General features: G+C 39.0%; 1 protein-coding gene across 4 annotated transcripts in view; it reads right to left on the reverse strand.

The window, feature by feature from the left end:
* Positions 1 to 2,661: 2,661 nt before the first annotated feature.
* samd4a (sterile alpha motif domain containing 4A) overlaps positions 2,662 to 27,529 on the reverse strand; it is a 72,323-nt gene continuing 47,455 nt past the window's right edge. For all 4 annotated transcript variants that reach the window (XM_088334159.1, XM_088334157.1, XM_088334158.1 and 1 more), the window contains 8 exons: positions 26,620 to 26,706; positions 23,755 to 23,995; positions 23,600 to 23,685; positions 21,267 to 21,385; positions 20,080 to 20,287; positions 15,719 to 15,845; positions 8,532 to 8,615; positions 2,662 to 3,462 (listed from right to left, as the gene is read on the reverse strand). In XM_088334159.1, the coding sequence (XP_088190285.1) occupies positions 3,434 to 3,462; positions 8,532 to 8,615; positions 15,719 to 15,845; positions 20,080 to 20,287; positions 21,267 to 21,385; positions 23,600 to 23,685; positions 23,755 to 23,995; positions 26,620 to 26,706 (981 nt within the window). In that variant the 3' untranslated portion in view covers positions 2,662 to 3,433. The remainder of the gene's footprint in view (positions 3,463 to 8,531; positions 8,616 to 15,718; positions 15,846 to 20,079; positions 20,288 to 21,266; positions 21,386 to 23,599; positions 23,686 to 23,754; positions 23,996 to 26,619; positions 26,707 to 27,529) is intronic.

Below are 27,529 nucleotides of genomic sequence, written 5' to 3' on the forward strand. Positions count from 1 at the left end.
ACAAAATTGAATGTTGCTATGTGTAGAATTTTGAAAAATAAGACAGGAACATACCAAATCTGAAAAAAAGTAAAGCTTGAAAACATGAAAAACCTATCTGTAATTCAACGAATACAAACATTATACCGCATAGCATATATATATATAAAACAAAAAAGTTAATATTTGAGATGTCTGTATGGTTACCAGCCATAACTTGTTAATACATCAGGTACTTTAAATAATAAAAGACCTAACTGAGTAAAAGTATGACCTCTGCAGCAATAATGAATGAAAAATAGAATAAATAGGAGTATACTCTATAAGTACTCAACTATATGGCCTCTAGGATTCAAGATGCTGTCTTTCATTGTAGCAACACTTAAAACCGTTCTGTCACCTTGCTGAAAGCTTTTAGGTTAACAAAGAGATCGAGTGAATTTGACCGGGCGCAGCATTGTTTTGAAACACCACGCTAGCACTTGTGGCTACAAGACAGGCCCATCAAAGGCACAATTAAAAAAAAAAAGTTGAATGCAAAAACTGTTTTGGTCCTTACACTGCATCGCGCAATGAAGCACACAGTCTACGGACAGGACCAGGCACCAAAGAGGGATGACGGGGTTGGGATGTCATTCCAATTGACTCACATTATCAGATTAAGTGCAGGGACTGAAGGTGTGTGCTACTCGAAACTCGCTCACCAAAACTGACAAATACGAACAAGAATCTGCCATTGGGAGCTAAATATCAAAGGTGTCAAAAGCAAGTTTTAAAAATACAAATCGGACACCGTTTGACATTCGTCAATAAACACATTTGTCTCCAAGAGACGTAACCGGCTCCCAAAAGAACCTCCCAAAAAGTCTTAGTTTGCGGAAACTGTGCGAATGCTGTAGTTGAAGACAGAACCCGGTCCAGCTAAAGTTCTTCGTAGAAGCTCTCCAGCTTGTTCATATACATGGAGCAATAGACATGGCAAGTATTAAGAAGATTCTGTCATTCTATCTAACCTGTTGATCAGCATTGTTGCCTATAAATAAAAATTGTGTTTCTTTCTGCATTTCTCATCTCAAAAATCGGCAGAATATTGCCTAACCTTTTAAATACTGAATGCTCTGGAACCGTTGCAGAATGCGGTCTGTGCGCGATGATTGATGTTTGGAAATTTGGGCTGCGACAATGTAAAGAGAAATCGATAATAGAAATAGTCAACAAGGAAATTAATTGTCGACTATTGTCGCCGGACATGTTTTACCAACAGAGGCATCTCTTCGCGAATATAATTGCTGCAGAGAGTCCCACATCGCAATAGCGTCTCTGGAGCGGTAACATAAATAACGAACGGTGGCGCCAACATCAACTACATGTACCAATACTTCTAAAGCTTGGGAGGAGCATTTTATCCTGGATTCGTCAAATAAAAAGACTACAAGCAAAGTTTGCAAAGCAGACCTTGTGTATGATGGCGGCAGAACGGTGACGCATGAAGATTTAAACAGCACATTGCTCTCTTGAACGAAATGGATGCAGAGAAGGCGTTTGACCGCGTTGAGTGGAGATATCTCTTTAATGTCTAGGAAAGTTCCAATTTGACTCAAATTTTACATCAAACTTTTTTATTACTCTACCATAGCGAACATCAATATTCACGGTGTAAAATCAAATATATTTCCTTTATCTTGAGGCACATGTCAAATAGGCCTCCTCTTATTCGCACTCACTATCAAACCACTAGCACTGTGGCTTCGTAGCGAAGACACATTTCGGCAAATCTCAAAATTTTTTAATTTGCCCTTGTAACCTGATGACATTCTGCTTTACATTTCAAATACCAATACATCCCTTCCATCGATTTTGAGTATATTAGAACATTTCAAGGCAATATTTGGATACAAAATAAACTTGCATTAAAGTAAATGCTTCCCAGTTACCTTCGCTGCTGAGGGCAATTCTTCTGCCATATTACCGTTCAAAAAACATCTAAACTGAAATACATTGGCATAACTTGTGACAAGGTTACCTGAAGAATTATTCCTTCTGAACTTCCAACCATGACTAGAATTTCTTTTTGTGGGGATTAGTAATAGGATTGGTCTATGTGCCACCTACTCCAAGAGGTGTAGTTAAGCTGAAGGCACAAATAACAATAGTTGTTGCAACAATTGCTCGGTCTATCAGCTTAATAAGTGTCGTGTGACCAATGGAGAACACATTGAACATTTCATGTAAAAATTGAGATTACCAGCTTTTTGAATTCAACACATTTTTTTTTACATCCTTAATAGTTTCCGAGAAATTAAATGTCAAAATATGCCCAAGACGAGCATAGTAGATGCATTGACGTCACCATCACATGATTCCACCTCGCCCCCTTTTTTTCCCAGCTACAACTCATCAGGGTCTGCCATGTCTATTCCTTCATGTCTATGGGCCTGTCTTTACAGTCACATAACACGTGCACCACATTTCGTGGCCACAAGGTGGCCTTTATCTCCAGTCAGTCTCAGGGTGCAACCCTTCAGTGACTGATTAGTGTGACATTTTTGCCCATTTGTTTACTCCTCGCTTTCCTCCAAGGAAGATTGTAGAGTTGTAATATGCAGCTGAAATCACCCCTGTTTAACAAAGGTTCAGAAACCCCCCCCCCCCCGAAAAAAATAAAATAAAAACCACACTCATTTCTATAAATCCCAAAGTCTGAATACGTATAAAAATCCCACTTGAAATATGACCTGTAGTTCGTCAACTCCCATTTAAGATTCCCCCTTATTATTGCTCTGAATTCTATTCAAGCTAACAGCTCAACAAAACCCAACATAGTATTCACCTCCTCTTCCACGACTGGACATGTTCCATTCAGTCTTTTTAAGACCACCAAAGGTCCGGCCTCTGATGTCGTGGCTCCTTCAAACATCCGCATCCTTTTCCCAAGATATCTCCCGACTTCCTCCTGCTTCGTTTTGTCCCTTCAACCTTCTGCACCTTTCTTTGACATCCATTTACCACACTTTCTTTTCAACATTTCACTCTTGCTCCTGCTTTTTGTCAGCAAGGGACGGCTCCCCGTAAAATAGGTAAGACTTTCTACAGGACAGTTTCATTTCTGATTCCTTTTGGTGTGTGTACCCTTTGAGTGAAGCATCAGTAAGTAAACAATAATTGACAAGTTTGCTGCCAGACACGAATCACATCTGGAGATGTAAAATACACAGCTTACCAAACACTGTCCTTTTTATTTTTGCTACTTTCCTCTTCCCGCGTGCCTTCTGGACTGAAACGAAGGGTTTCCCGACCCCATGGCCTTGTTTCTCAGATGGGCCCTTTGTTGAGCTCTACCTTTGGCTACAGGAAAAGGGGGCTGTAGGGAAGATGTCCTCAGAGTGACTTGACGTGAAAGGGCCTCGCGAAGACATCCACTCTGTGGTTAGCTGCTCTCACACAAGTCGGCTTTTCATATTGTTGATGTGCGATCAGCACCATCTGAGGAAGAAAAGGGGTGGGTGGGAATGGTTTTGGTTCTCATAAATAGTTTGTTTATTTCATAGACACGAGGGTAGGCATTCTAATCCAAGTCTAGCTTGTTTTTACGGTGCCTAGCGAAACACTTTTGCAAGGCACTGTATTTCAACAGGGATGGGCAAGTAACATTACCAGATATAAGTATTGACATGGATACGAGCGTTTTTCAAGATACACATTCCCTACAGCGCGGAAAAAATAATGCGAATGTGAGCCCTACATCTCTGGACGACAGCCCCAGGGCAAACATATTGTGGAGTATAGTGCCAGATAGCAACACAGATGTGCCTTTATGTGTTGTTTTCATTGGTGGTTGTCTTTCTTGAGGATTAAAGAAAACTTCAGTGAACTGACAGTGATGTCGATGATAAATGGAAAGAGAAAAGGAATATTTTTAAAATGATAACTTAAACTGCTGTTTAATTTATATGTATAAATTGGGGGCTAAATTTGAGGGTGAAAGAGTGCATTCAACAAAGTGCTGTTAAACCTCCCATTTTGCTCCTGTTGTGGATTACATAAATCATGTTGGCAAAAACATGGACTGTCTCAAAAAAAAGTCAGGCGGCAGTAGCTCAGGAGGTAGAGCGCTCGTCTTGGGATCAAGGGATCCCAGTTCGTATCCCGGCGTGTCCGTGTTACATGTCAAAGTGTCCTTGGGTAAGACACTGAACCCCTAATACCCCAAATAAGCAGGTTAGCGTCTTACATGGCTGTATACAAGGCCGCTATTGGGAAATGTGAAGCACACTGTAAAGCGCTTTGGGATGTCATTGACTGAAAAGCGCTAAATAAATGCAGATCGTTTCATTTCATTTCATGCTTCCAGAGTGGGTGTGGAAAAGAGCAGCTTGCCGTTTTCCTCGGTTCCGCCACAAGAAAAAAAAAAAAAGAATAACCCACACTGAGTTTAAAGCAGCGGTGTTTAAAATGTAGCAAAAAATAGAGGCTTGTAGTCAATAATTTATGGTACTCTACATTTGGGTATCAAAAGGTCAGAAGTATGTGGTATCGAACATTCCAACATTTTAGCATAATCAAAATTTGTATTCAAATTTCCTAGTAAAATCCAGTGGACTATGCTTTAAAGACGGTCAATTAAATGTAATGTGTCACACATTCGTTCCGTCACAGGTTCCTACAGCTTAAGGCAAGTTAAATTCAATACTTATTCAGAATCTTTACAGGCTCTTTGAAATAAAATTTCAACCCCACAATTGAAACAAACAAAACAAAACCATATAAATTAGAGACGTTTTTTAACCATTTTTTAAAATCACAATTTCGTCTAGTTTAAAACTTTCCATCTGAATAACATAGCAGTCTCCAAAGTTTTAGACATGGAAAACAATATATAAAAATTAAGTTTACAGTACATCATGGATCCTCAGTCAAAACTGGCAGAAAACTACCAATCCCATAGAACTCGTCTGCTACATTCAAGAAGCATGATAAAAATGATTTTTTCACTAAATCTTATGAGTTAAAAAAAATATAAATCTTATGGATGTGTTCACTTTTTTAAGACTTTCCAAAGATGGATTCAAGACATTTTAATGCCAATTAAGGCCTTATATTTGACATTTTAATGAATTGAATGCCTTTTAAGATTTTCAAGGATCCGCGGGAACCCTGCTTTTGACCACAATTGTGGAATATGAGCGTTTCCACAGTTTCCTTTTGAAGCAAGGTTCTCCACTGGATTGCTCGGTGCTGTTCGGTGCCTTCCTGACTGCTGACACATCCACAACACACAAAGCAGTACTTGTGTCAAATTCAGTGTGGAGCACTGAGGCGCTTCTGTCTTGACCTCAGTTGAGTTAAGTGGGGGCGGCAAATGACCGTAAATCTGGGAAAAAAATTCTTGTGCAAACGTATGCACACACAACGTTGATTTCCATAGTAGCCGCAAATTTACCGTACAGTTAGCATTTTTTTTAAGCAGTGTAAACAAGTTTTCCAATGTTGCCACAGTCCGTGAAGAAAAATAACACGGTTGGTTAAAACTTGCTTGTAAAAGTAAATAACTTTTTATACTTTATACTAACCGTAAATTTCTTCTTTATTTATATAACATAGATTCTATATTGAAAAATTGTGTTCATTAGACATAAAACAATGCAATTGTTTTGGCCTACCATCATTATCATTATGATCTAAAAAATAAATATTTTGGCATTTCACAGTAAATATAAAATGGGGTTCACTTAATATATATTCCTAAATAACAATAGAGCCCGTCATTTGTACTTAACAAACAGGTACAGCAATTAACTAATTCCGAATGGTTTTGTATTTTGATTAATGTAATGCTACAAATAGGGAACAATCACACATTTTTTTTCATGTCACATTCTTGCACTCAAGTTTGGTTTCCTCTCACTTTTCCTTACCTTATTTGGTTGCACACTTCCAGACTATAATTTTCAACCCACACCTGGTGTCACTTATCCTGATTACCCTCCTATGATACCTTTCCCTCTTCACTATTTAACCACTTTTTCCCTGGGATCGGTGGTAGTTCGTTGCCTATCTTGTCCTAAGCTTTCATGTCAAAGTTGTGCTGTTATGCCAGTGTATCGAACCCTTGCCTGCCCATTCAAGAGTACCGCCTGCTGAATTTCTGGACTGTCATTGTTGCTGCCTGCTGAAATACTGACCCCTCGCCTATTTCTAAGACCACCATTGCTGCATCTAGTGAAGTAGATACTGTTGCCCGGATACCCGACTACCTGTGTACCGAACCCTCCCTAAAATGAATACAAATGCACTAATCTGTTTCTGCATTGTGCTTCTGCACCCCTTGAGTGGGGCCCACTTACACCTATTTTTTAATGTATTGTACATGCTGATTCTGCATAATAAGTTTATTAGTCAGTAAAATACGAGGTCTGATGACTAACTGTAGACTTTAAAACATTTATATCGTGTCAAATATTTCCACCTCAGAAATAACACTAACCCTAAACCCTATCTCTGAGGTAAAATGAGTTTCAAACCTCTGCATTAAAGCGACAATGTGTAATATTCGATCACCAAATATCCCTGTGTTGCGTAGTGCAACCGAAAACGAGTCCTGCAAAGCACAAGCAAGAATACAAACTATGGGGACTTAAAGTGACCCAACCGTACCATTTTGCTTGCCCAGCCTTTCACAAGGTTTTTAAGTTTCTGAGGTTACCCGTAACAACAAGATAGCGGACCATAATGTCAGCTTCCTTTAAATGAGCCTCAAATGGTAAATGACATTTATATAGCGCTTTTCAAGTCAATGACCTGCCAAAAATGCTCGAATTTGAACGTTGTTTTCATGGATAGAAAAATGCTTAGTTGAAGTGCTTCTAAATACTTGAAATTGTTGCCATATTCTGCTTAAAAATGACTCCAAAACTGCTCCGAATGAATGATCTGCATTTATATAGCGCTTTTCAAGTCAATGCAGACCTCCCAAAGCACTTTACAATGTGCTTCACACTTACCCATTCACATACACTCACACACCAATAGGGAGTCAGCCATGCAAGGCGCCTACCTGCTTATTGGGGGCATTAGGGATTCAGTGTCTTGCCCAAGGACACTTCAACATATAACACGGAGGAGCTGGGAATCGAACCTGCTACCTCTTGATCCCAAGACAAGCGCTCTACCTCCTGAGCTAATGCCGCCCGTTACGTAGAATAAATACAAATATCCAGGCCTATGAATATTTAATAATCAAGTATGCACATGATAGTTTGTGTATTTTTGCGTATCATACAAACCAATATAGTTCGTTTTTTTGTTTTTTATAAATGAAGAATTTTCTGCCACTAGGAAGCGCTGAAGCGCTAAAACGACACAACGTCCCTTTATGGCACTAAGTTCTCATGCGAATACGCTGCGTCATCACGGCAGCAGTTTTCAAACACACCCATAGGGCTGACATGAAACTAAAAAAAGATCTGTGATACAAATGGAGATCTAACACATGGACCCAGTCAGATGGACTGTCTCCGTAATGGAAACTCTATTAAAAGAGCCCTGTCACATCCTGTATATTTTTTCTAGAAAAAAAGCGGCTGATGTGCTGTCAGGGGAGGCAGAGGGGGCTGTGCCTCACCCGCTATAAAGGAAATATAAAATAAAAAATATAATAAATGATTCATTTTTATTCAGTATTAGAGTTCTTTCTTTTTTAACTTCAGATTCTTAAAAAAAATATTTTGGAAAATACCAGAATTTTCACACGGTATTAAGAATACAGTAATCTCTTGCTGTATCGCATTTTAAATTTTGCGATTTTGCTACTTCCGGGATTTTCATTGTGCATTGTGTTTTGCATTCTGACTGGCTAAAAAGTCATCCCCCCTTTCCTGCTTGTGTCTGCCTGTACATTAATGACACATACGAGAAACAGCTTGATGAACCTGCATTATGTATTCACAAATTAATTTTCAAGTTTCTTGGAAGCCATCATGTCAACAAAACACAAGACCTGCAAAAGTACCTGCGACTGGGCTAAAAACGCAGGGAAAGATGCTTTCTATCGCCAACCAAGTTGGACTTCTCGACCAGCTAAACTTACTCTGGAGCCACATGTAGGTTTTTAGCGCTTCCTATTGGCTCCCTGTAGCTTTTTAAAAAACATTTGATAATAGAAAAAAAAATATGGTTTCTGTAAAATGAAAACAGGAAACATTTTTCAATAAATATAGATATATCCAATATGTGTTTCCTTTATTAGAATGCTGTTACTTTTTTGAGGCTCCAGAAATACTTTATGGCTTTTGTGGTTTGCCGACCAGAGGGTAAATGCAGTTTTCCAAAACAACCACATGATCTAAGTGGATCAAAACAGTTGTACACTAAATAGTATATATTTAATGGGCATCGACTACAGCTGAGAGGAAAACAATCACTTTATAACACAGTGATATCAACAGCATTAATGCTGATTTGCTATAACAAAAATTGATTAAAATATGATACTGTATTTCTGTGCATATTCACATAAAAAGTTCATAAACATGTGGAATGAAAATGAGTATTACCTCCCAACGCATGCTCTGTCATACTCAGACACAAAGATTCGAGGCGATTATTGATGTCAGGCTCCGTCACAGGTAACTGAAGATCTGCATAAAATCATAAAAAGAAAAAGGAAAATGATTATGCATTACTCTTAATAAGATATAAGTAAGTCAAGTAATTTTTATTTGTATAGCCCTTAATCACAAAGAGTCTCAAAGGGCCTCACAGATTGTTACACAGACTATTTTTTCAGACTATTATTACACCAACCCCTGATCTGGAACCAACATGAGGGCAAGGAAAAACACAAAAACCTCAACATGAGGAAAATGAAGAAACCTTAAAAAGGGAACGCACGTGTGGTATCCCCCTTCCAGGATTACCAGACAGCAAAGGATGAGTGAAAAATTCAACACTTTAAAAATTACAAATCATTTATATAAGTTTAGCTATCTAACAAATCCTTTTATTTTCTATTTTTGACCAGTGATTTAAAATGTGGTAGTGGTTGGGGTGGGCTTTTAGCATGAAGGAACTCCAGAGGGCACATGCAAATTGAAGTGTAAGTTAATCCACATTAAAATAATATACCGTAAATTCAGGACTATAAGCCGCTACTTTTTTCCCAAACTTTCAACCCTGCGGCTTATTCAGTGATGCGGCCAATTTATGTAATTTTTCTAACAGTCGCCAGCGGCGCTCGAGTACAAAATGTAAGATTTAGACTGCAACTTCTTAGCTTGTGCACAATTTAAATTAGCGTGGACATATCCTCATCATGCAAATTGCAAAAGGAAAGGCACATGACGCATCTTTCAAGCTAAACGCAATCGAGCAGTCCGATAAAGAAGGAAACAGAACTACCGCACGTAAACTTTACTTTACGAGCGTGGTGCTAGCGTGTTTTTGAATAAGGGAGCGTGGGATGACGTCTATATGACAAAGTCTCTTTCCATACTAAAGTCAAGTCAAGTCAAGTCATTTTTATTTGTATAGCCCTAAATCACGAAGAGTCTCAAAGGGCTTCACAGATTATTACACTATATTACACAGACTATTTTTCAGCCGAAAGGAAAGGAAGACGACTTTGATGACGTCAGTTATAAGGAGGAAGGTGAGGGCGGTTTTACCGTGCTTTCTACAAGCATGGTATATTTTTTTAACAGAGCTGTTTACTGTGTTGCGAGTGTGTTGTTCTTCACAGGCACGGTTTGAAAGTTATATTATTATTATTAAAGCTTTGAAAACTCTCTCGGTGTACCGTCTTTCTTTGTAAATATGTGTAACCATGTATAATATGTATTTGCAACTTTATTTTTTTTGTAATGTATTTATTTTAGAAACTTATTCTGATATGTTTTGTACGAGCAAATGAGAAAGAAGGGGCGGGGCAAACGCGGGCTGACGGGAAGTGGAGTAAAAGTGAGACGTGTTTGTGGACGCGGCCGACAATAGTGGATATAAATTTTTCCCACCCTTACCTTTGGAAATATACACTTTTTTCTTTGGATTACTTTTAACGGGCACCCGGACTCTGCAGGTCTGCATTAAATTTTAGGTACTGGTATCATTTTCCGTTCATTATGCCGGCTGTGTTTTTTGGACTGTACCGGGTATGGGTTAATTTCGTGTTTGTTTTTTTTTTTCAATGTGGGCGCATGCAGCTAATACACAGGTGCAGCTTATGTATGTACAAAATCGGTTTTCCTCCCGAAATGTGGTGGGTGCGGCTTATGATCAGGTGCGCTCTATAGTCCGGAATTTACGGTATATAATTTTTATTTTTTCACGACGTTTGTACAAAAAATTCTTACATTCAGAAGGCCATCTAAGAAAAACACTCACTGAGTTGATTTTGAGGATAGGCCAAAACAGCTATCTGGTATCAGACTTGGTGGCAATACTAGGTATCGATACTAATGATGGTAGCTGATGCAAGTGTTCTAAACCACTTTGAGATTGTTTGTACAGGGTGTTTCAAAATTATCTGGCACATTTTAGCATTTAAAATCTCGGAAACTATTAAGGATATACAAAGACATCTGGTAAATTCAGAAAGCTTGTAACCTTAATTTATACATGGATTGTTCAAAGATGTTCAATGTGAGCACCATTGGTCACACAACACACATTAAGCTGATAGTTAAAATCCTTGCCAAATGCGCCAGGACATGAAATTGTCATCATTCTGCCCAGATCGTCCAATCCATCTGTCAGGCAGCAGTGTGTTCAGAAACTGTCTAACCCTAAGGCTCCAGTGTGGTGGTGCCCCATTCTGTTGAAACATTAGATCACCAGGCGCTTTCTCACTGAATTGATCCTTTCACCAGTTTTCCAGCATGTCAAAGTACGTCTCACCATTGACTGCTGTTCTTTCAAAGAAGAATGGTCCGAAGACAGCTTTCTGTGACATAGTAACATTGGAGGAATCTTGCTGATGCTCAAGAAGTTCATGTGGGTTCTCAATACCCGAGTGTTATGCTTGTTAACTTTGCCATTTTTATGTAAAGTTGCCTCATCCCTAAAAACAAACCGGTCATCAAATCCGTCAACTTCCATCTTCTCCCGATTTTAGTAATGGCCTTCTTGCGGTCATTTAACAATCTGGAAATTTAAAAATTAAGAACTTTTCATTAAATACATGCTATCATAAGACAAGTATTATGCTGGGAATGAAAGGTGTTACTCTAAAATATCAGTCATCATTAAAGAGGTTAGACATTTTAGCTACTAGATGCTACCCTACTTACGACCATTCGAGTTACGAAAAATTGTAGATACGAACATTTTTTTCGGGATGTCGAAAAATATCCGGACATAACGGTGAGTTTTTTTTAATTGTGCAACCTTTTTCTGAGTACAGGACAGTACTGTTGTGCTTCATTCCCCCGCTACTGGTGTGTGGCGCTATGAGAGGTCACCCAGCATTCCTGTGACAGCCCCAGGTCAAGTGTAAAAATACTATACACGTACTGTATCTCCAGTACTTTTCATTGTTTGATATCTCGCGCATCCATTCAATATGGTTGGTGTTAAGTGTAAGAAAGAGGCTAGCCGTTTTTTTTTTTTTTTAAATGAAAGTGGAATAAGAAAGATTGATGCGGTTGAGAAAATGGTTGGATCGCTTTTTGTTGGTCACTTTCTACCACGGAGGAGGAAGGCCCTAAAACCTTTGAAGCTCATCTTCCAAAAGTAGGTTAAACTTAACTTTATTTATCTTTATAGAGCATATTATTTTAAGAAATGTTTATTTATTAGTACAAAACAACACAGGTTACTCATACAAGCCTTAAATATACTTATATAAACAATAAATACGCAAAATAAAGCACTGAAACAACTTATGAACAAATTCAACTTACGAACGATCGTCCGGAATCTCGTTCGTATGTAGGGCAGCGTCTGTAATGGTATTTCAATGACTCTTAAAAATTTGCGTATTGGTTTTAAACAATCATTATTTTTTTTTCAAACAGAAAGGGGTAATTTTTTTGTTGAATTATCAACAAAGCTAGAGTCAGAGCGTTTGGTCTTTATTTGCAAAAAAAGGGTAATTTTGTTGCTCACAATAATGACCGGAAACTTATTCCAATTTTAATATTAGACACCTGCAAAGGAGATAACATAAGATGCCAGTTTGTGATTTTGCATTGTCACGATTGGCCAATCATGTTGCTGTTCTTTGCATCTGTTTTGTAACCCAGGAGATGCAATAAAAAGGAAGGCCTTAAGGGAGGGCTTTAAAAACAGGTTGTGTGAAGTTTGTGCTCACTCCCCTGTTCTCCTTGCATGTTCAAAATCCATGGCTTCTCCCCTTATTCTATAATCTAATCTAAACAGCTTTATTCATCCCAATGCGTTTGTGTGTCTCTGTGTCCCTTAGGCTCCAAAACTGCTAACCCGATTTTTTTTTGAAAGTTTACGTGGTTGTACTTTAAGCATCCATGAGTGTCTCTAACTAGGTGTCATTTCAAGACACCCCCAATAAATACCAACAAAATCAATCAAAATCTGCTTTCTTGGATCTGCTTTTGTGGCATCTCTAACGCCCCCTCGTAGCCAAATTGGGTACTGCAGCTCCCAACCACTATTAGTAGCCGAATCTAATCTTTTATCGGAAGCAACACCTTGATTGATGCAATCATTTCTAATGCACACGTTTCAACAAACCCAAGTCCGCAACACTGATCTGCTTTTACAAGATAAATCAGAAATGTACATGACGTTAGGGGTTATTTGAGGGTCAACATGGCAGTACAATTATAGGGGATACTTGATAAATCAATATATTGTATCTGGATATAAATATGCTCCTGTGTAGCACTTTCTGTTGACTGCAATTGTTTCCACGTCTAAATATTGTGTTTAAAAGGCGGTTGATTTCTGGTTTGAAAAGTTTCAGGGCGTGTTCGGCATCTATTTGAGATGCGGAGCCAAGCAACCCCGTCTAGTTATTGCCTCTTTTGCTGAGACTTCAATACAGACAGGCCATTGAAAATTGCTTGTGGTCCCAAAGAAAAGCTGAGTTAGGCGGTAATCCACAGTGTGCTATCTATAGGTTTCAATGACCGGCTTTCCTCTGAAAGACACATACTCTCTTCACTCTCAATGAATAAATAAGAACACATACATACTATCTTTTTAAAAAAAATTGTATCTCAATTGATGCAGGCCCAACAAATATCTTATACTAAAATAAGAAGAAATTACTGAAATAAAAAGGTCTGACTTCTAGATTTATTTAGTGTGTCGGACAGTGCTACGTGTGCATGAGTCTGCAGACTTGGGAGCGACGGCGAGACAGTCAAGTAAGAGAGTGGGTCAAGGAGGGAGAGAAAGCAAGAAAGTGGGCCAGAAAGTTGTCCTCACTGGACAAAGAATCCCATTGTGTGACTCTTGCGCTTCGCTTTTGCGACCTCATTTTCTTCCTCTTTCACATACGTTCTCACCATCTGATAATCAGGAGGTTTAGAAACTGTGGAAGGAGTCCCAGTTTTGTATCATTAGCTGCTGTGGCACACGCGACTCCGCCGATGTGACCTTGTGCTAACCAACTAGTGAAGGAGATTTTAAGACTTAAAACAGAAGATAAAACAAAAGTTTTGCTCTCAATATCATATTTTATGTTCCCCTACTTGTCCAAACACGTGATTTGTGTTTGAAAAATATCAATCGAGAAGAAATATCCACCCTTTTTTAATCGATCAATTAGGACAGCCATTTTGAGGCTTGTTGTCAAATGAAAATAACATCACAGTTGCTCAGGATTTAGTAACAAGGTCGGGAACATACAGTTTGCGAGCCAGGCATAACACTTTTCATGAGTACATTTGGCTAAAGGGACCTTTCAAAATCGAACCATGATAATCTTCTCTGAGTCGATCCGATTTTAGTATATGCAAAGCCAAAGCGAAACACCTACTAAAATGTGCTTTCAACCAATACCATGCTAATTCACTCACAAGGCTGCATGTACTGTGCTCCAGTTTAAAGTGACAATTTGTATTACTTACCCACTAAATGTTACTGTCTAGTGAGGTGCAACTAAAAACGAGTGTTAAAAAGGACTAAGAAAACGGAGACTCAAAGCTATAAAACACACTAGTTTTCATTTTTTGGAGTTGGAGGAAATTCTTCCCATTACAATTTATGACTACCGTAAATTCCGGACTATAGAGCGCACCTGATTATAAGCCGCACCCATCACATTTTAAGGGGAAAACTGATTTTGTCCATACACAAGCCGCACCTGTATATAAGCCGCATGAATCCACACCAAACAAACACGAGATTAATCCAAGCCAAACTTCAAGTCCCGCGATTGAAACTAAATGTCCTTTATTGAAGCACACAGTCCAAAAATCACAGCTGCCAAAATGAACGCTAAATGATATAGGTACTTAAAATTTGTTGCAAACCTGCAGATTCTGGGTGCCTGTTGATAGTAATCCAAGGAAAAAAAGTGTATATTTCCAAAGGTAAGGGTGGGAAAAATATATATCCATTATTGTCCGCCGTGTCCACAAGAACTCACTTTTACCGGTCCCCACTTTCTCATCAGCGTAGGCGTTTGCTCCGCCCCTCTTTTTTAATTTGCTCGTGCAGAATAAGTGTCGCAAATAAATACAAATAAATACATTACAAAAATATACAGTTGCAAAAACATATTACACATATTTACAAAGAAAGACGGTACATCGAGAGAGTTTTCAAAGCTTTAATAATAATAATATAACTTTTATCCTAAACCGTGTCTTTGAGAGGTAGCCTCACGCTACTAAAAGGACGCTCGTATCCCTGCTAATCAGTCTGTTAAGGAAAATAAAAGCCCTAATCGAAAGAGACACGGCAGACCTTCTACTTCTTTCTCCTTGTTAATGACGTCTATGTTGTCTTTCTCGACGTTGGAAAGAAATCTTGTCATGATGATGATGTCATTCCACGCTCCTTTACTTCAATATATTCCAATAATATGCCAGTTTGCTTTTGACATAGTGGCTGCGTCATGAGCCCATTTAGTGCAATTTGCACGACGAGGGTATGTTTACGCTCATGAGTTGTGATCTTCCTCGGCACATATATTTCACCGGTCTAAATCTTACCTTTCATACTCGAGTGCCGCCGGCGGCCCGTTAGAAAAATTACATAAATTGGCTGCATCCCTGAATAAGCCGCGGGGTTGAAAATGTGGGAATAAAGTAGCGGCTTATAGTCCGGAATTTATGGTAGTAAACGCTCCCTTATTTTTTCGCATGGCCCATTATGAATGTCCATAATTGAGACGTAATCCTTGCACAAATAAACATTTCATAGTGCCCTGTTTAGGTGTAGCATGCACTTGTCCTCTTGGGCGCAACCCATTGGGGGCGATTGATGCTTCATAGGACAATACCGTACAAACTAATGCCAGCTGTCGTTAATCACGAGGGAAGAACAAACGCAATGGCAGAGCAAAGCCACCAGAGAGCAGTGTCAGTGTCTTTTTTAGGAAACTTTTTGAGAAACATGGCAGCAACTTGAAGCATTTACAAGTAGTTCACCTAAATTTCAAGCAGGTTTTATTCCTTGGAAACATAACATTAAAACTCCTTTTCAAGGATTTCAAACAGCCGTATCTAAAAGATGTCGGCTATGTATGCTATAAGAAGACATCAAGTGAAAGATAATTTGAGGGTGCGTGTGTTTTTCCCCCCCAGAATTTTCATACCAGCTTGTTGAAACATGACCATAGTCTGCGGCGTTGTGTGAACCGGAAGAGAGCGGGTCCGTTGCACAGAACTGTGACTTCGACTGGGCATACTGTTGCTGCCTCCTGGATTGGCAAACCAAAGACCCTGAAGAAAAAATACAGAAGCAAGATTGTTTCATCAACTTTTTGAAGCAGAGGAAAAAAACACTTGCCAACATTTTAGATTAAACAGTATGTCCTTGTTTGCAGTATGGTTACACAAGTAATGTTTTTAAAAATGTATTACAAAGAAGAACTTAAATATCAAATGTCTGGAACAGAGCTGAAAAAAACCCCACTTAGAACAGGGGTCTTCAACTTCATTTACTTGGAGGCTGCCAGAGCTAGGGTCTGGGTGAGGTTGAGCTGAATCTGGTTTTCCACATGAAAACCTCTGATAAAAAAATGACATCATTGTCCGCTATCTTGCTGGTACAGGGAATGTACCTAAATTCAAGCCGATTAGCCATTCAATGTAGAAAAAAAAACAAACGATTGCTTCTCGCACCACAGAGGAACTTCATTACTTGAGATCTTTGATGCTGATTGGCATACAGTATTTATATCATAGCGTCATTTATACTTTACTGTGACTGTAAACCTGCTCTGCGTTCTCCTAAATCTTGCTGAGAGGAGTTTGTCTAAAGCTCTTATTCTAATGCTCTTAAACGATGCATTTCTTGCTTGCTCTCAGTTGGCAAGGATTTTAATCAAGCCCCCCCCCCAAAAAAAACATTGACTAATTTAAAATACATAGTGGGTTTCAATTAATTTGTTTTCTCTCACTCTCTCTCCCCCTCAACCCCCCCCCCCCCCCCCCCCACACACACACACACACACACACACACACACACACACACAATGAAGTCTTCGCAATTTTTCCTTGAGTGTTTCTTGTTCCGATAAACCACTCAATTTAAGGGATACTCTGCATTTCCAATTCCCAATGATGTGGTCTGGTCTTTCAACACATAAAATGCAGATCACGTTTTTTTCTTACCAACTGATTTTATTTTCATACTCTTGATTTGTTTTATTTTTTAGATGTAATTTTTTGTAGCAATTTTATAAAAGACAAACGAGAACAGTGGAATGTTGTATCAGAGCTCATCTTGTGGAAAACCCCCTTCTGGCCCAACCTCAACCAGACCCTAGCACACGCGGTCCTCAAATAAAATGAGTTTGAGTCCCCTGCCATAGATTTGACATCTGTTTTGATAGAAAATGTACAGAGACAGCACATACATACACATAAATAAATTCAAACTCATTCAGGGTACATGGAGAGGCAACTGTGTCATTATGTTTGATTTTGTGAAGCAAAAGGCACCAACATTACTTGAACAGTCCTGTATAACCCTCCTCCTCTTGGTAGAGTTGCCACTGAACTGTTTCCGATTTTCAAAGCATACAAAAACCACATACGTTTGTTTATTGCAACCTGGCTTATTGACTTCGTCAGAAATGTCTATTTTAACAAAATCAAGTAAATAAAATACATTCACTACATTATAAGATGCTTTAGTATGAAATTGTTATAAAACACTTGCTACAGCCAAAACTGAAATCGTAATTAGACTGGATATCTATCCATCCATTTTCTGCACCGCTTATTCTCGGTATGGTTCCGGGGTTTCTGGAGCATTTGCGGGCAGTGGTTGCCAGCCAGTCGCAGGGCAGACAGGGTCAGACAACTCACTCGCTCATTCACACTTAGGGACTATTTGGACCGGCCAGTTAACCTGACATGCATGAAAGTTTATGGCAAACACTCTTTTGAGCAAGTGATTAAGCCACATATTATATTATTTTATGTTTATGCTAATTGTATTTTTTGTGAATGCCTGCCAAAGCACCTTTAAAATATGTGTTACTGCTGTAAAAAATGATAAAGCTTCAACTTTGAATCAAAGCGGCTTTTAAAGCGTTAACTTTGACAGGAATATGAATATTACATAGAACTGATACTGGCAGAGAAAAGGCTCAAAGACTGACAACAAATTAGAAAAACAATATTTTAATAGATAAGGAAGCCTAACGAGGTAACCAAAAGATGGCAACAAATGATTTAAGATGCAGGTCATCATCGACCCTCTATCATGGGGCTTGTTACCTGAAAACTAACACAAGAGTAAGGTTAAACATTAAGACTATACACAAGTGACAGTTTCCAATACTAAAACACACATTCCTCCATGTAACCTGCCTATTACCTCTAACACTGCAACTTCCCCCCTCCCTTTGCTCCCTCCACAACTCACCCCTCATGGCCCTGCAGTGCCGCGGGCCAAGGAAAAACAGGAAATGCCTATGCACTGTTCTCACTGCTTCTCTCACTCTTTCATTCTCTCATTTGCAAACGTAAATAATATCTCTCTCTCCTTCCCCGTGTTTGCCGCTCCCTAAACAGTACCACTGCCAAGTCATGACTCAGATATCTCCCCCTGGTTCCCTCCATATACATCCACAATACAAACGCACAAGGAAGTAGGGGAAAAGAAACTGAAGTATTTCCTCCCATTGTATGCAAGGACTACGGATGAGAGAGCCAACGCATCCTCAGTTTCCAGTGAAGTGGGTCAACCCTTGCCAGGATGAGCCTGAAACAGCTCCATTTCTGCTCCTGTTCCAGTGACCGACACTGACGCAAGGGCTGTGGTATGTGGGGGTTGCTTCTCTACAAGTTCCATTCACCTTCCCTACAAGTTCCATCATTCGGCAGACACCAACACTACGCCCTTTTCCTTGGTTTGCATTCTTGCGTTATGGAAAAAATATATAATAGAGAAATAATGGAGTGAGCCAATCTGCTATATATATTATTGTGAAAATGTCAGGACAAGCATTTTACATTCCCCCCCTGTCAACCAGAACTTGCTTCTAGTATTTCATTCTCAATAACTCTTTATGCAAGCTTAATTAGTTCAAAGATCGTGCTCGTAATGAGCGGATTAACCTGATATGAAAATATTAAAAACAAATTGATCCGTTCCTGACCTCCCAAACGCATCAAAGTAAACACATCTTACCAATCACTAAAGACACATTCATATAATAACGTTAAAAAAAAAAGAATAAGACAAGGAAATTATATGATTTGTTTTTCCTGTATTTTAAACATTCTTTTTATCGTTCCATAACCATGTTTTTCATGGGAAATTAAAATTAAAAAAACTTGTTTTTTTTGTTAGACCTATCTCATCTAGCCCATTTGGTTCTAATCCGGATTGTCTCGGTCACAGGTAGCAGACGACAGAGTTCTCATATAGATTGCTAATATTGTTGTGGTATTCTACTTAGTTTGTCGTACTGTGAGAAAATATTTGTAGTTGGTAAAGTTTTTTATTGTTTAATAAGCGGAATTGCAACCACTAACAAGGGAAGCAATTGGTGGAGATTGACAGGGATGAGATCGAGAGACTCTCGATAATACGTAAACAATTGTTGTACAATTAAAATGAAAGTGACAGTAACTTTATATTAACATACGCACATTTTTTTACAGAACATTTGTTTTCAAATCCGGGGAGCTATTCCACCAAAGCAGGCATGTTCAAAGTCCGGCCCAGGGGCCCTTCACGACCTGTGATCACATTTTTAATGGCCCGCAACCTATTCTCTAAAATTAAAACTATGTGGCTTAAAATCACCATTTCACCAGATGATGGTAGTAGCCCTTTGGCCACCTTGCAGTAGCTTTCGGTTAGATTTTAAGACCACCCTATTTACAACATGGCGACTATAAATAAAAAAGGAAAGGTGACTGTGAGGGCTGCCGCTTCAAGTACAAGTGCTAATTGGAGTATTTTTTCACCAAAATCCGAAATAACTGCGTTTTCCTCATTTGCCAAGAGATTGTGGCCGTTTCAATATTAACAGGTACTACAAGAAAAAACATGATGACTACAAAAAGCGTACATAGTGAAAAAGTGAAGCAACTGCAAGGTATTTTAATGGCACAGCAGCGCTTTTTCACGAGACCCCGCGAGTCAAATGAAAATGCTACAAACGCGAGCAACAATGTCGCAATGCTGACTGGCAAGCACTGCAAACCTTTCACGGAGAGGGAATATTTTTGAGACTGTTCAAAAAATGCGAGGTTCAAAAATCGCCCTGCACACATTTTCATTCTCCCAAATCTGACTCACTAAAACATTTTTAGCAGTTGACTAACATTTAGCAGCGTTTGTCTTTCCAGCATTCCTACACATTTTTATTTGGAATTTTTCAGTCTAGTTCATAATATTCCTTTGCTTGTCAGCTAACAGAAGCTTTTATAGGATTTTTAGTATTTCTTTTGTATTTTTCTTTAGTATCATCTAGTAGTTAGTAGGACTCACTTGTCTTCCCTGCTTAAGGCCAGTAGGGGTGCTACTCCCGCTCCGAGGTGAAGGTCCAAGCAGGCCACTGCTGCTCAGCAGGCCCAACCTTGCACCTGGTAAGCTCCTGGAGGGCATCTGGAACTGACGGAGGCTTCTTCGTGCCATAACAGTGCTCCCCACACAGCTTGTGCTTGGGAGGGAGTTGGACTGGCCAAATCCCCGACTGCTGAAAGACAAAGCATACAAATAGTTTTATGACTTGTCTTATACACAATATTAATTACAGAACACAACCTCCACACCCTAAGTGTACAGCAGGGGTCCCCGCACTTTTTCCCGTGAGGGCCACACAACTTCCATTTCTTTAATGAGGGGCCGGCATCGGTTTGTAACAGAAAAAGTGTGACAATTGCGGGAGTGCTTCAATGTAACAAAATATTGTTTTCCAGAAAGCCACAAAAATACTTCTGGATTCTTCACAAAACAAACTTCAGAAAAAAGTAAGACTATTAATGAAATAAATAACTAACATTTCTGGAATCTTGACCCGAAAAAAAAAACTCCGAAAATAAATAATAACACTATCAATGAAATAAATAGTAATAAAATAACATTCTGTGCGTTTCTCACATAAAAACGTCCATGGGATATGAACTTTCTGTTGTGCAGTACAGTGTCTTAATAGGTTTGAATTCAGCATAGCTGTCTGAGCACTGGACCACCAGTGATATTGATGACTTGCAAAAAGGCAGTAGATTTTATCTCATCACACTATTTGAGTATAGTCAAATATATATATTATATACATAATATACATATATATATACATATATATATAAATGATAGTCACAGTACCAGAGATGAATGTTAATTTTATTGTGTTACAATGACAAGTCACTTACAACGCTTACAATAAAATAATGGAATAGAATTTATTGTCATTGTAACATTAAAACACGCAACAATATTAACACTCCTCTCTGCCAACGTCACTAAAGATAGTGTTAAAGTGAGATAAAACCCAATGCCTTTTCATGTGCAATTTATACCAATGGTGGTGCAGTGTTAAGAGTTCAACACTAACGCGGACCCGGATGTATTCCCGAATGCCGGACCAAATGTGGAGGTGGGCCTATTCCGGCCCGCGGGCTGTAGTTTGGGGGCCATTGGTGTACAGTAATGATTAATGAAGACACAAAAGATACCTTCTCTGTGGTCTGTAACCGGCAATGTCAAGGAGCGTTTTTCTCGGAATGGATCTGAACAGCCTCTGGACCTGCTGTTTCCATGACAACAGTCTCTTCTTCTGTGTTTCACTAAAAGACTAATGGTCAAGGAAAAAGTTTCTACATGACTCCAGTGTTACAACAAAAAGAAAGCTTTCATTAGATATGTATCCTTTGAAATCGACTTACAGAATGTCGTTTTGACCAAAAGCACAGTTGTTAACATTGACAGATTTGTGGATTTTCCCTGTAAGTCTCTTAGTCCATTATACAGCGGTGTCACTTTAAACAAGCACCTTAAAACGCGAGAACTTTGGTATTTGAGTATTATTTGACAAAAAATCTTGCTTGCTATATGAAGGAAGATGCAGTTCAAGAACAGTCCCAGAGGCTACCACTAGAGACTGCTCTTGATTGCTCATCGCTCGTGACCGCTTACTGCTATCATCAGCTCGTCCAGTTTGTCTAAGCAAACTTAAAGGTTCAATGATCCCTTAATCGCCACCTGTGGTATGTCTTGGGCAAGTACAGCCTGGCGCTGCCAATCCCTCCGTTTTATTGGGTAGGGGTTTGCTTACCCACATCAAACAGTTAGTACTAGTTTCCATGGTAACAGGAGAAAAATCCTGATTTGACTTAAATATAGCACCTTCATCATCTGGTTGCAGTTATTTCTCAGTGTAAAGCGTGGCATGTGACCAGGCACCATGGTGACCAAAATCTTGTGATCACGTCACCGGAAACATCAGGCGCTAAAAAGTTCTTGCAAAGTTCCTGCGTTGTTTATGCACAAGTTCTTGGATTAAAATATTATTTTGCAAGCAAAGTGTCCTTGTGTTTATGTAAAGCATTATTTACATATTGGAGGTATAACAAGGGGAAAAAAAGAACTGAAGTGCAAGCTATGCTTCAAATGCCTTTCACAAAAATACCTTTTTCTGAGAAGTTTTCTTGGAAACAAGTTTTTTTCAAGAAAATTAGCAACGTTCAAATGTTGTTTACAAAAGGGTCGATGTTAGAAACATGCTTTTTTTTCTAATGAAAGATGATGGTTGAAGCTTTCTTTTTGATATGCCCTATGCCTATTTAACTACTGAACTTAATTTTCTGTTGGCCTTCAAAAACTTGTCAAAATGGGTAAAAAAAATGGCTTGCCATTTAAGAGAAACTTCTGGCATTGAATGAGTTCATTACTATTTGAATGCCTTTTTACTGATCAAGAAGTTGTGTTGTGTTTTGTAGCTATTTAGGGTTCACTTGGATGCTTTTGGAAGGATAGGAGCGGACAAATTAGTCTTTCATTATTTTATATCTGGAAAATTTGCTCGTCACATGAGCAATCCAAGCTACGAGGCACTATACTGGAACGAATTAAGCTCGTATAAAGAGGTACCCACTGTACTTAAAAGCAATTACATTGCCAAATGACTCCAACTTTAGCAAATAGGTTAGTTTCTACAGTGTCTGAAACTCATGACAAAAAGTTACTGGACAACACCACTCTGAAAAGTTGCCTGCCCAACCATAAAGTTGCCTGCCCCAATTTTCAGAACTTGAAACACAATAAGATGACTAATCGCAAAAAAAAAAACATTGTTGCCAAGTATTAAGGATTGATAATCAGAATATATAACAGTACACTTTAAAGTTAAGGTTATGATAAATCTACTTATAACATTCATTGCATGTATATGACATCGCTATTTTCCATCTGCCATCAGTATGTACCTGTATTTACTCATCTTCATTCATGCAATGTTTGCGTTGCGTCGTCTGCTACAGGCCACGTGAACTCCTCTTTCCACGTTTATGTTTTGTAGCGTCATAAATTTTGTTTGCTTCTTTTGAATCTTTCTTCAGGGGCTGAGGTTTTGGCTTGATTCCTAACCACTTCTCCAGTTTTCTTGTGTTCTCTGTGCGTCTACTTTGGAAAGTGATAGGCAAATGCACAACCTTATAACTCTCGGGTAAGTCCGGAAGCATGAAGTTATTCGCTGCAGTCTTCTGATTGGCTGCCAAGTATGCAAATTGCCAAACAAACCGATATTCCGAAATTTCCAAACCGAACGAAGATTTCGAAATCGGAATGAAGCAAATGTTTGATTTGAAAAAAAATCTTGCATTTTAAATTTATTTATTTATTTGAGAAAGTTGTCGGCAACCCGGGCGGAGACGTTTTTAAAAGTTGTACGCCCGACGTAAAAGATGCACGTCCCGGGCGTCCAGGCAGACGTTATTTCAGACACTGGTTTCTATTAATAGTTGTCAATGTTTTTGTTAATAAAATGTGTATATTCAATAGTAGTGCCTACCTCATGTATTAAACACTTGTCAATGAGTTGTAGATAAGAGCTGATGTTGTCTTCACCTGACCTCGACACCAGCAGCTGAGTGCAAACTGAGATAAACATCGAACATCAAAACGATTTTTCTTGTGGAAATAGTTTGACAGTGGCATCAAGCTCACCTTTGCCCATAACGCGAGTAAACTGGCTTGGCAGATCCCCTTCTGCAATGATACTTGACGTTACCTCAGACTCTCCCCCTCCATCAAGGTGGGATCCTGGTGCAGAGCTTTTGGAGTCTGGGTTGGTCTGCGGGCGCTGCAAGGAAGGGTCTTCTCCACTCGTGAAAGCTTTGATTGGAGTCATAATCATCTGATGAAGTTCTTGCAGTGGGACACGCAGATTACTGCCCTCTAGTACATCCTGGTAGAAGAAATACACTTGTGTTTAAAGAGTCAAGACGCAGGAAAATACATTCAAAAATTCAAAAACTATATGTTGAGGTGTGAGTTCACTGTGATTTCTTTAAATGAAATACATTCACTACATTATAAGATGCTTTAGTATGAAATTGTTATAAAACACTTGCTACAGAATTTGTTTCCTAACATCCTCATTTACAATTTTAGTAACATGTTTTAATGGCTGTAGCAAAACCTGAATTTGAGCAGACTTAGTTTTGTTTGAAACTAGATTGGTCGGGTACACAAAATACAATTTTACTGTATATCAGGTACAGTGGAACCTCTGTTCTCGACCATAATCCGTTCCAGAACCCTGTTCGAAAACTGATTTGGTCGATAACGGAAAATCATTTTTCCCATTAAAAGTAATGTAAAACCGTTTTAATCCGTTCCAACACTCTGAATGTTTAGCAAGAACGTAAACATGAAGCTAACCCAGGCTAATCGTACGTTCGCGTTAGCGTAATCTTCCATACGAAAGATTACGCTAACGTGAACGTGTAAAAATAAAAAAAAAAGGAATATGGATACGATTTCTTACCTTTGCGGTGGACGGTGTGGAGAGAAAAATCATCAAAAGTTTTTCAACCTCTTCCAAAACTTGCGGCAGTTGCTTGCTTATAGCGCTAACTTCCTTAGCCGCATCACTCACAGCCACCTTATTCTTTACTATCGTACTGATAGTAGATTTAGCCATGCTGTATTCACTAGCAAGATCAGAAATTCGTACACCTCTTTCATATTTAGCTATTATGTCTTTCTTAAAGGCAATAGTTGGAAGAACAACTTGGTTTTTTTTTCACCTGTCCTGCTTGCACCGACCTTCTTCGGAGGCATAATTAGGGGCTAAAACACCCGTACACCGCTCAGCATCGCACCCTAGCGTACCGGCGTTCGAACTCCGATTTTTTGAACGAACAGCGAAGCAAGAATTTCTCAAAATTTTTGGTCGAACACCGATTTGTCCGAACTGAGAGGCGTTCGAAAACCGAGGTTCCCCTGTATTCCCAAAATATCAAATGCAATGCTAGTTAATAAAAAGTCATGTGACTTGTTAAAAGTATTTGAAAATACCTTTTTTTTAACTGGGACCAGAAAGAGTAGTGTTCCTCCCCACAATTAAGAAGTTGCAAAATATTCCACGTGCCACGGGACTTGAGGAATTTAGTCTTTACCGATCTTGCTCCCTTCCTCAAGGGCCGTGATGCCATTGGGGGAAACACAACACTCTAAAAATGGCATATTGCATTAACACAACATGAAGTGTCAGCTTCGAAACCAACGGAAATTGTAGTGAACAGCGATTACATTCAGCTCATTTATGCCTGGAAAATTTTAACTTTGTGGTTGTTGTCAACGGGAGGCCTTGTGAATGTTTTGTCCGAACTGCATGCTTCGGCCTCGGGAAGCCTTATGGGGTAGGTTTAACTGACGCCGTTACAGCGTGCGTTACTGCCTTCACCTCCTTTAAGGTAGGCGATTCTGGCTTCGTGTGTGTTTTTCGTTGTGTGTATCGCGGTTGGTACATTATTGCCCGACTAGCTGCTCTTGAGCATTGGGGTGCCGAAGGCTTTCTATTTTGTTTGCTCCCAGTTAGCCCCCGTTAGCAGCCGGCTATCAGGCTAGGCATCTGTGTTCATTGGTTTATCCCTGACTCGGTTAGCGTTTATCGCTGTAGCAGTTTTTCTTTATTGGTTCCTGGTTAGCCTGGATGCTCAAAGCGTGTTTTTGGCCGGCAAGCCACGTTTTTTTGCCGAGGCTGCGGCCCCCTTTTGTTGATTGGTTCTGCTTAGCTTCTGTTAGCAGCACACAATGTTGTTTGGCCAGCTAGCTGTTTAGCCTCCTGTGTCCATCGGTTTATTCACAGCTGGGTTCACGTTTGTCGCTGTAGACGCCTGTCTTTGTTGGTTCCCGCCTTTTGTTAATTGGACTCAATCCCCCCCTTGTGTCTCTGTGCGTTAGTTAGACAATTTTGGGCTGCCTGTGTTTTGTTGCACCACCATGCGACAAAGTGCGTAGGTATTTTGCCAAAAAACTACCAAAACTAGGCTTAAAACTCTCATAACCTCTTTTACTAATTCACACGTAAATCCATATGGTGACTGGCTTGTTCGGGTGCCAGTGTACTTCTCATGACGTCACAGCTCAGGAAGTCAATGACAAGACAGGCTGTCTTCAAAATGCATTATCTCAGAAAATATTTGGAATACACCTATGAAATATATACGTAGATTTTATGCAAAAAACATGTAATATTTTCTCATATTTTGCATGTTTTAGCATTAAGGGACACCTTTAAATAATGTCTCCACACAAATTCTACAAATATCTTAAGTTGTGACAAGCTTAATAACAATATTCATCCATCTTTGCTTATTGATACCTATACCCCGTTCTTTTAATTAATTTAAATAATAAGTGGATTTACTGCAAATTATGTATAGAGATAACATAAAATGTAGACTTATTATATTAAAGCATGCAGTAAATGTTTTGTTGTAGGAGTATATATTTACAAAATTCGGAAATATGAGGTCAATATTGACAATTTTCTGCACAACAACCAAAATAATTATTACTGACCTTTTCTAGACTGCGAAGAAGGTTTTGTCTCTCGTTTAGCTTTTGGATGCTGATAACAATCTTGTGTCTCGCTCCTTTGGTGACTTTCTGGGAACAGCAACCACAAAAACACATATAAAGATAGCGCTGCTGCCAATTCAAAATTATTTATCTTCATTATTCGTGCTTTTCAGGAAGACAGAAAAAACAACATCATTCACAAAAGAAAAACACACGGATTCTAAAAATAATCCTTGCTTTACAATACATTTACTGACCTATTGGTATGTTATTTTCAGTTTTTATTAATGGACACCTGCAAAGGAGATGGCAATAAATGCCAGTTTGTTTTTTGACTATAATTGCGCACTGTTGACCGTTGTTTTGACCATATCGAACTACTTAGCTCAAGGAAGGGCTTTAAGAACAGGTTGGAATTGATTATCTGAATTTTGGGCTTGCTCCACTGTTCTCGTTACAAGCTTAAAATCCATAGATGTCTTCTCTTCTTATTTTGAGTGTCTACTAAAATGTAATTGTATCACCTATTTAAAGTATTTAATAGACTTACAGCTATTTAGTGTATTAACTCTTCAGTGGTATGGACGTGAAAAGGTGTTTGCATGTTCTTTGTTTTTGGTGTAAAAAAAAAAAAAAAATGATCGCGGATGTGATGACATTAAAAACACTGCTGGCCAGTCTCCACTTGCACGGGACGCCACCCACATCGCTGCCCGCTGTTCTCAAATACAGAATCCAGCTTGTGTCCTTTTATCCGAGACATCAACAATGTTGAATCAGACTCCAAGATAAGTCAGATACAGTGGCTCATCTACATCTGAGATTAATTTGTTCCAGGATTTAACTTGTTTCTAGAATTGCTCGAATCTCGAGTACATTTTCCCCATAAGAAATGACTGAAAAGCGCTTA

The sequence above is a fragment of the Urocampus carinirostris genome, chromosome 4 (genome assembly GCF_059441175.1).
Source record: "Urocampus carinirostris isolate Australia breed hairy pipefish chromosome 4, RoL_Ucar_1.0, whole genome shotgun sequence".
NCBI lineage: Eukaryota > Metazoa > Chordata > Actinopteri > Syngnathiformes > Syngnathidae > Urocampus > Urocampus carinirostris.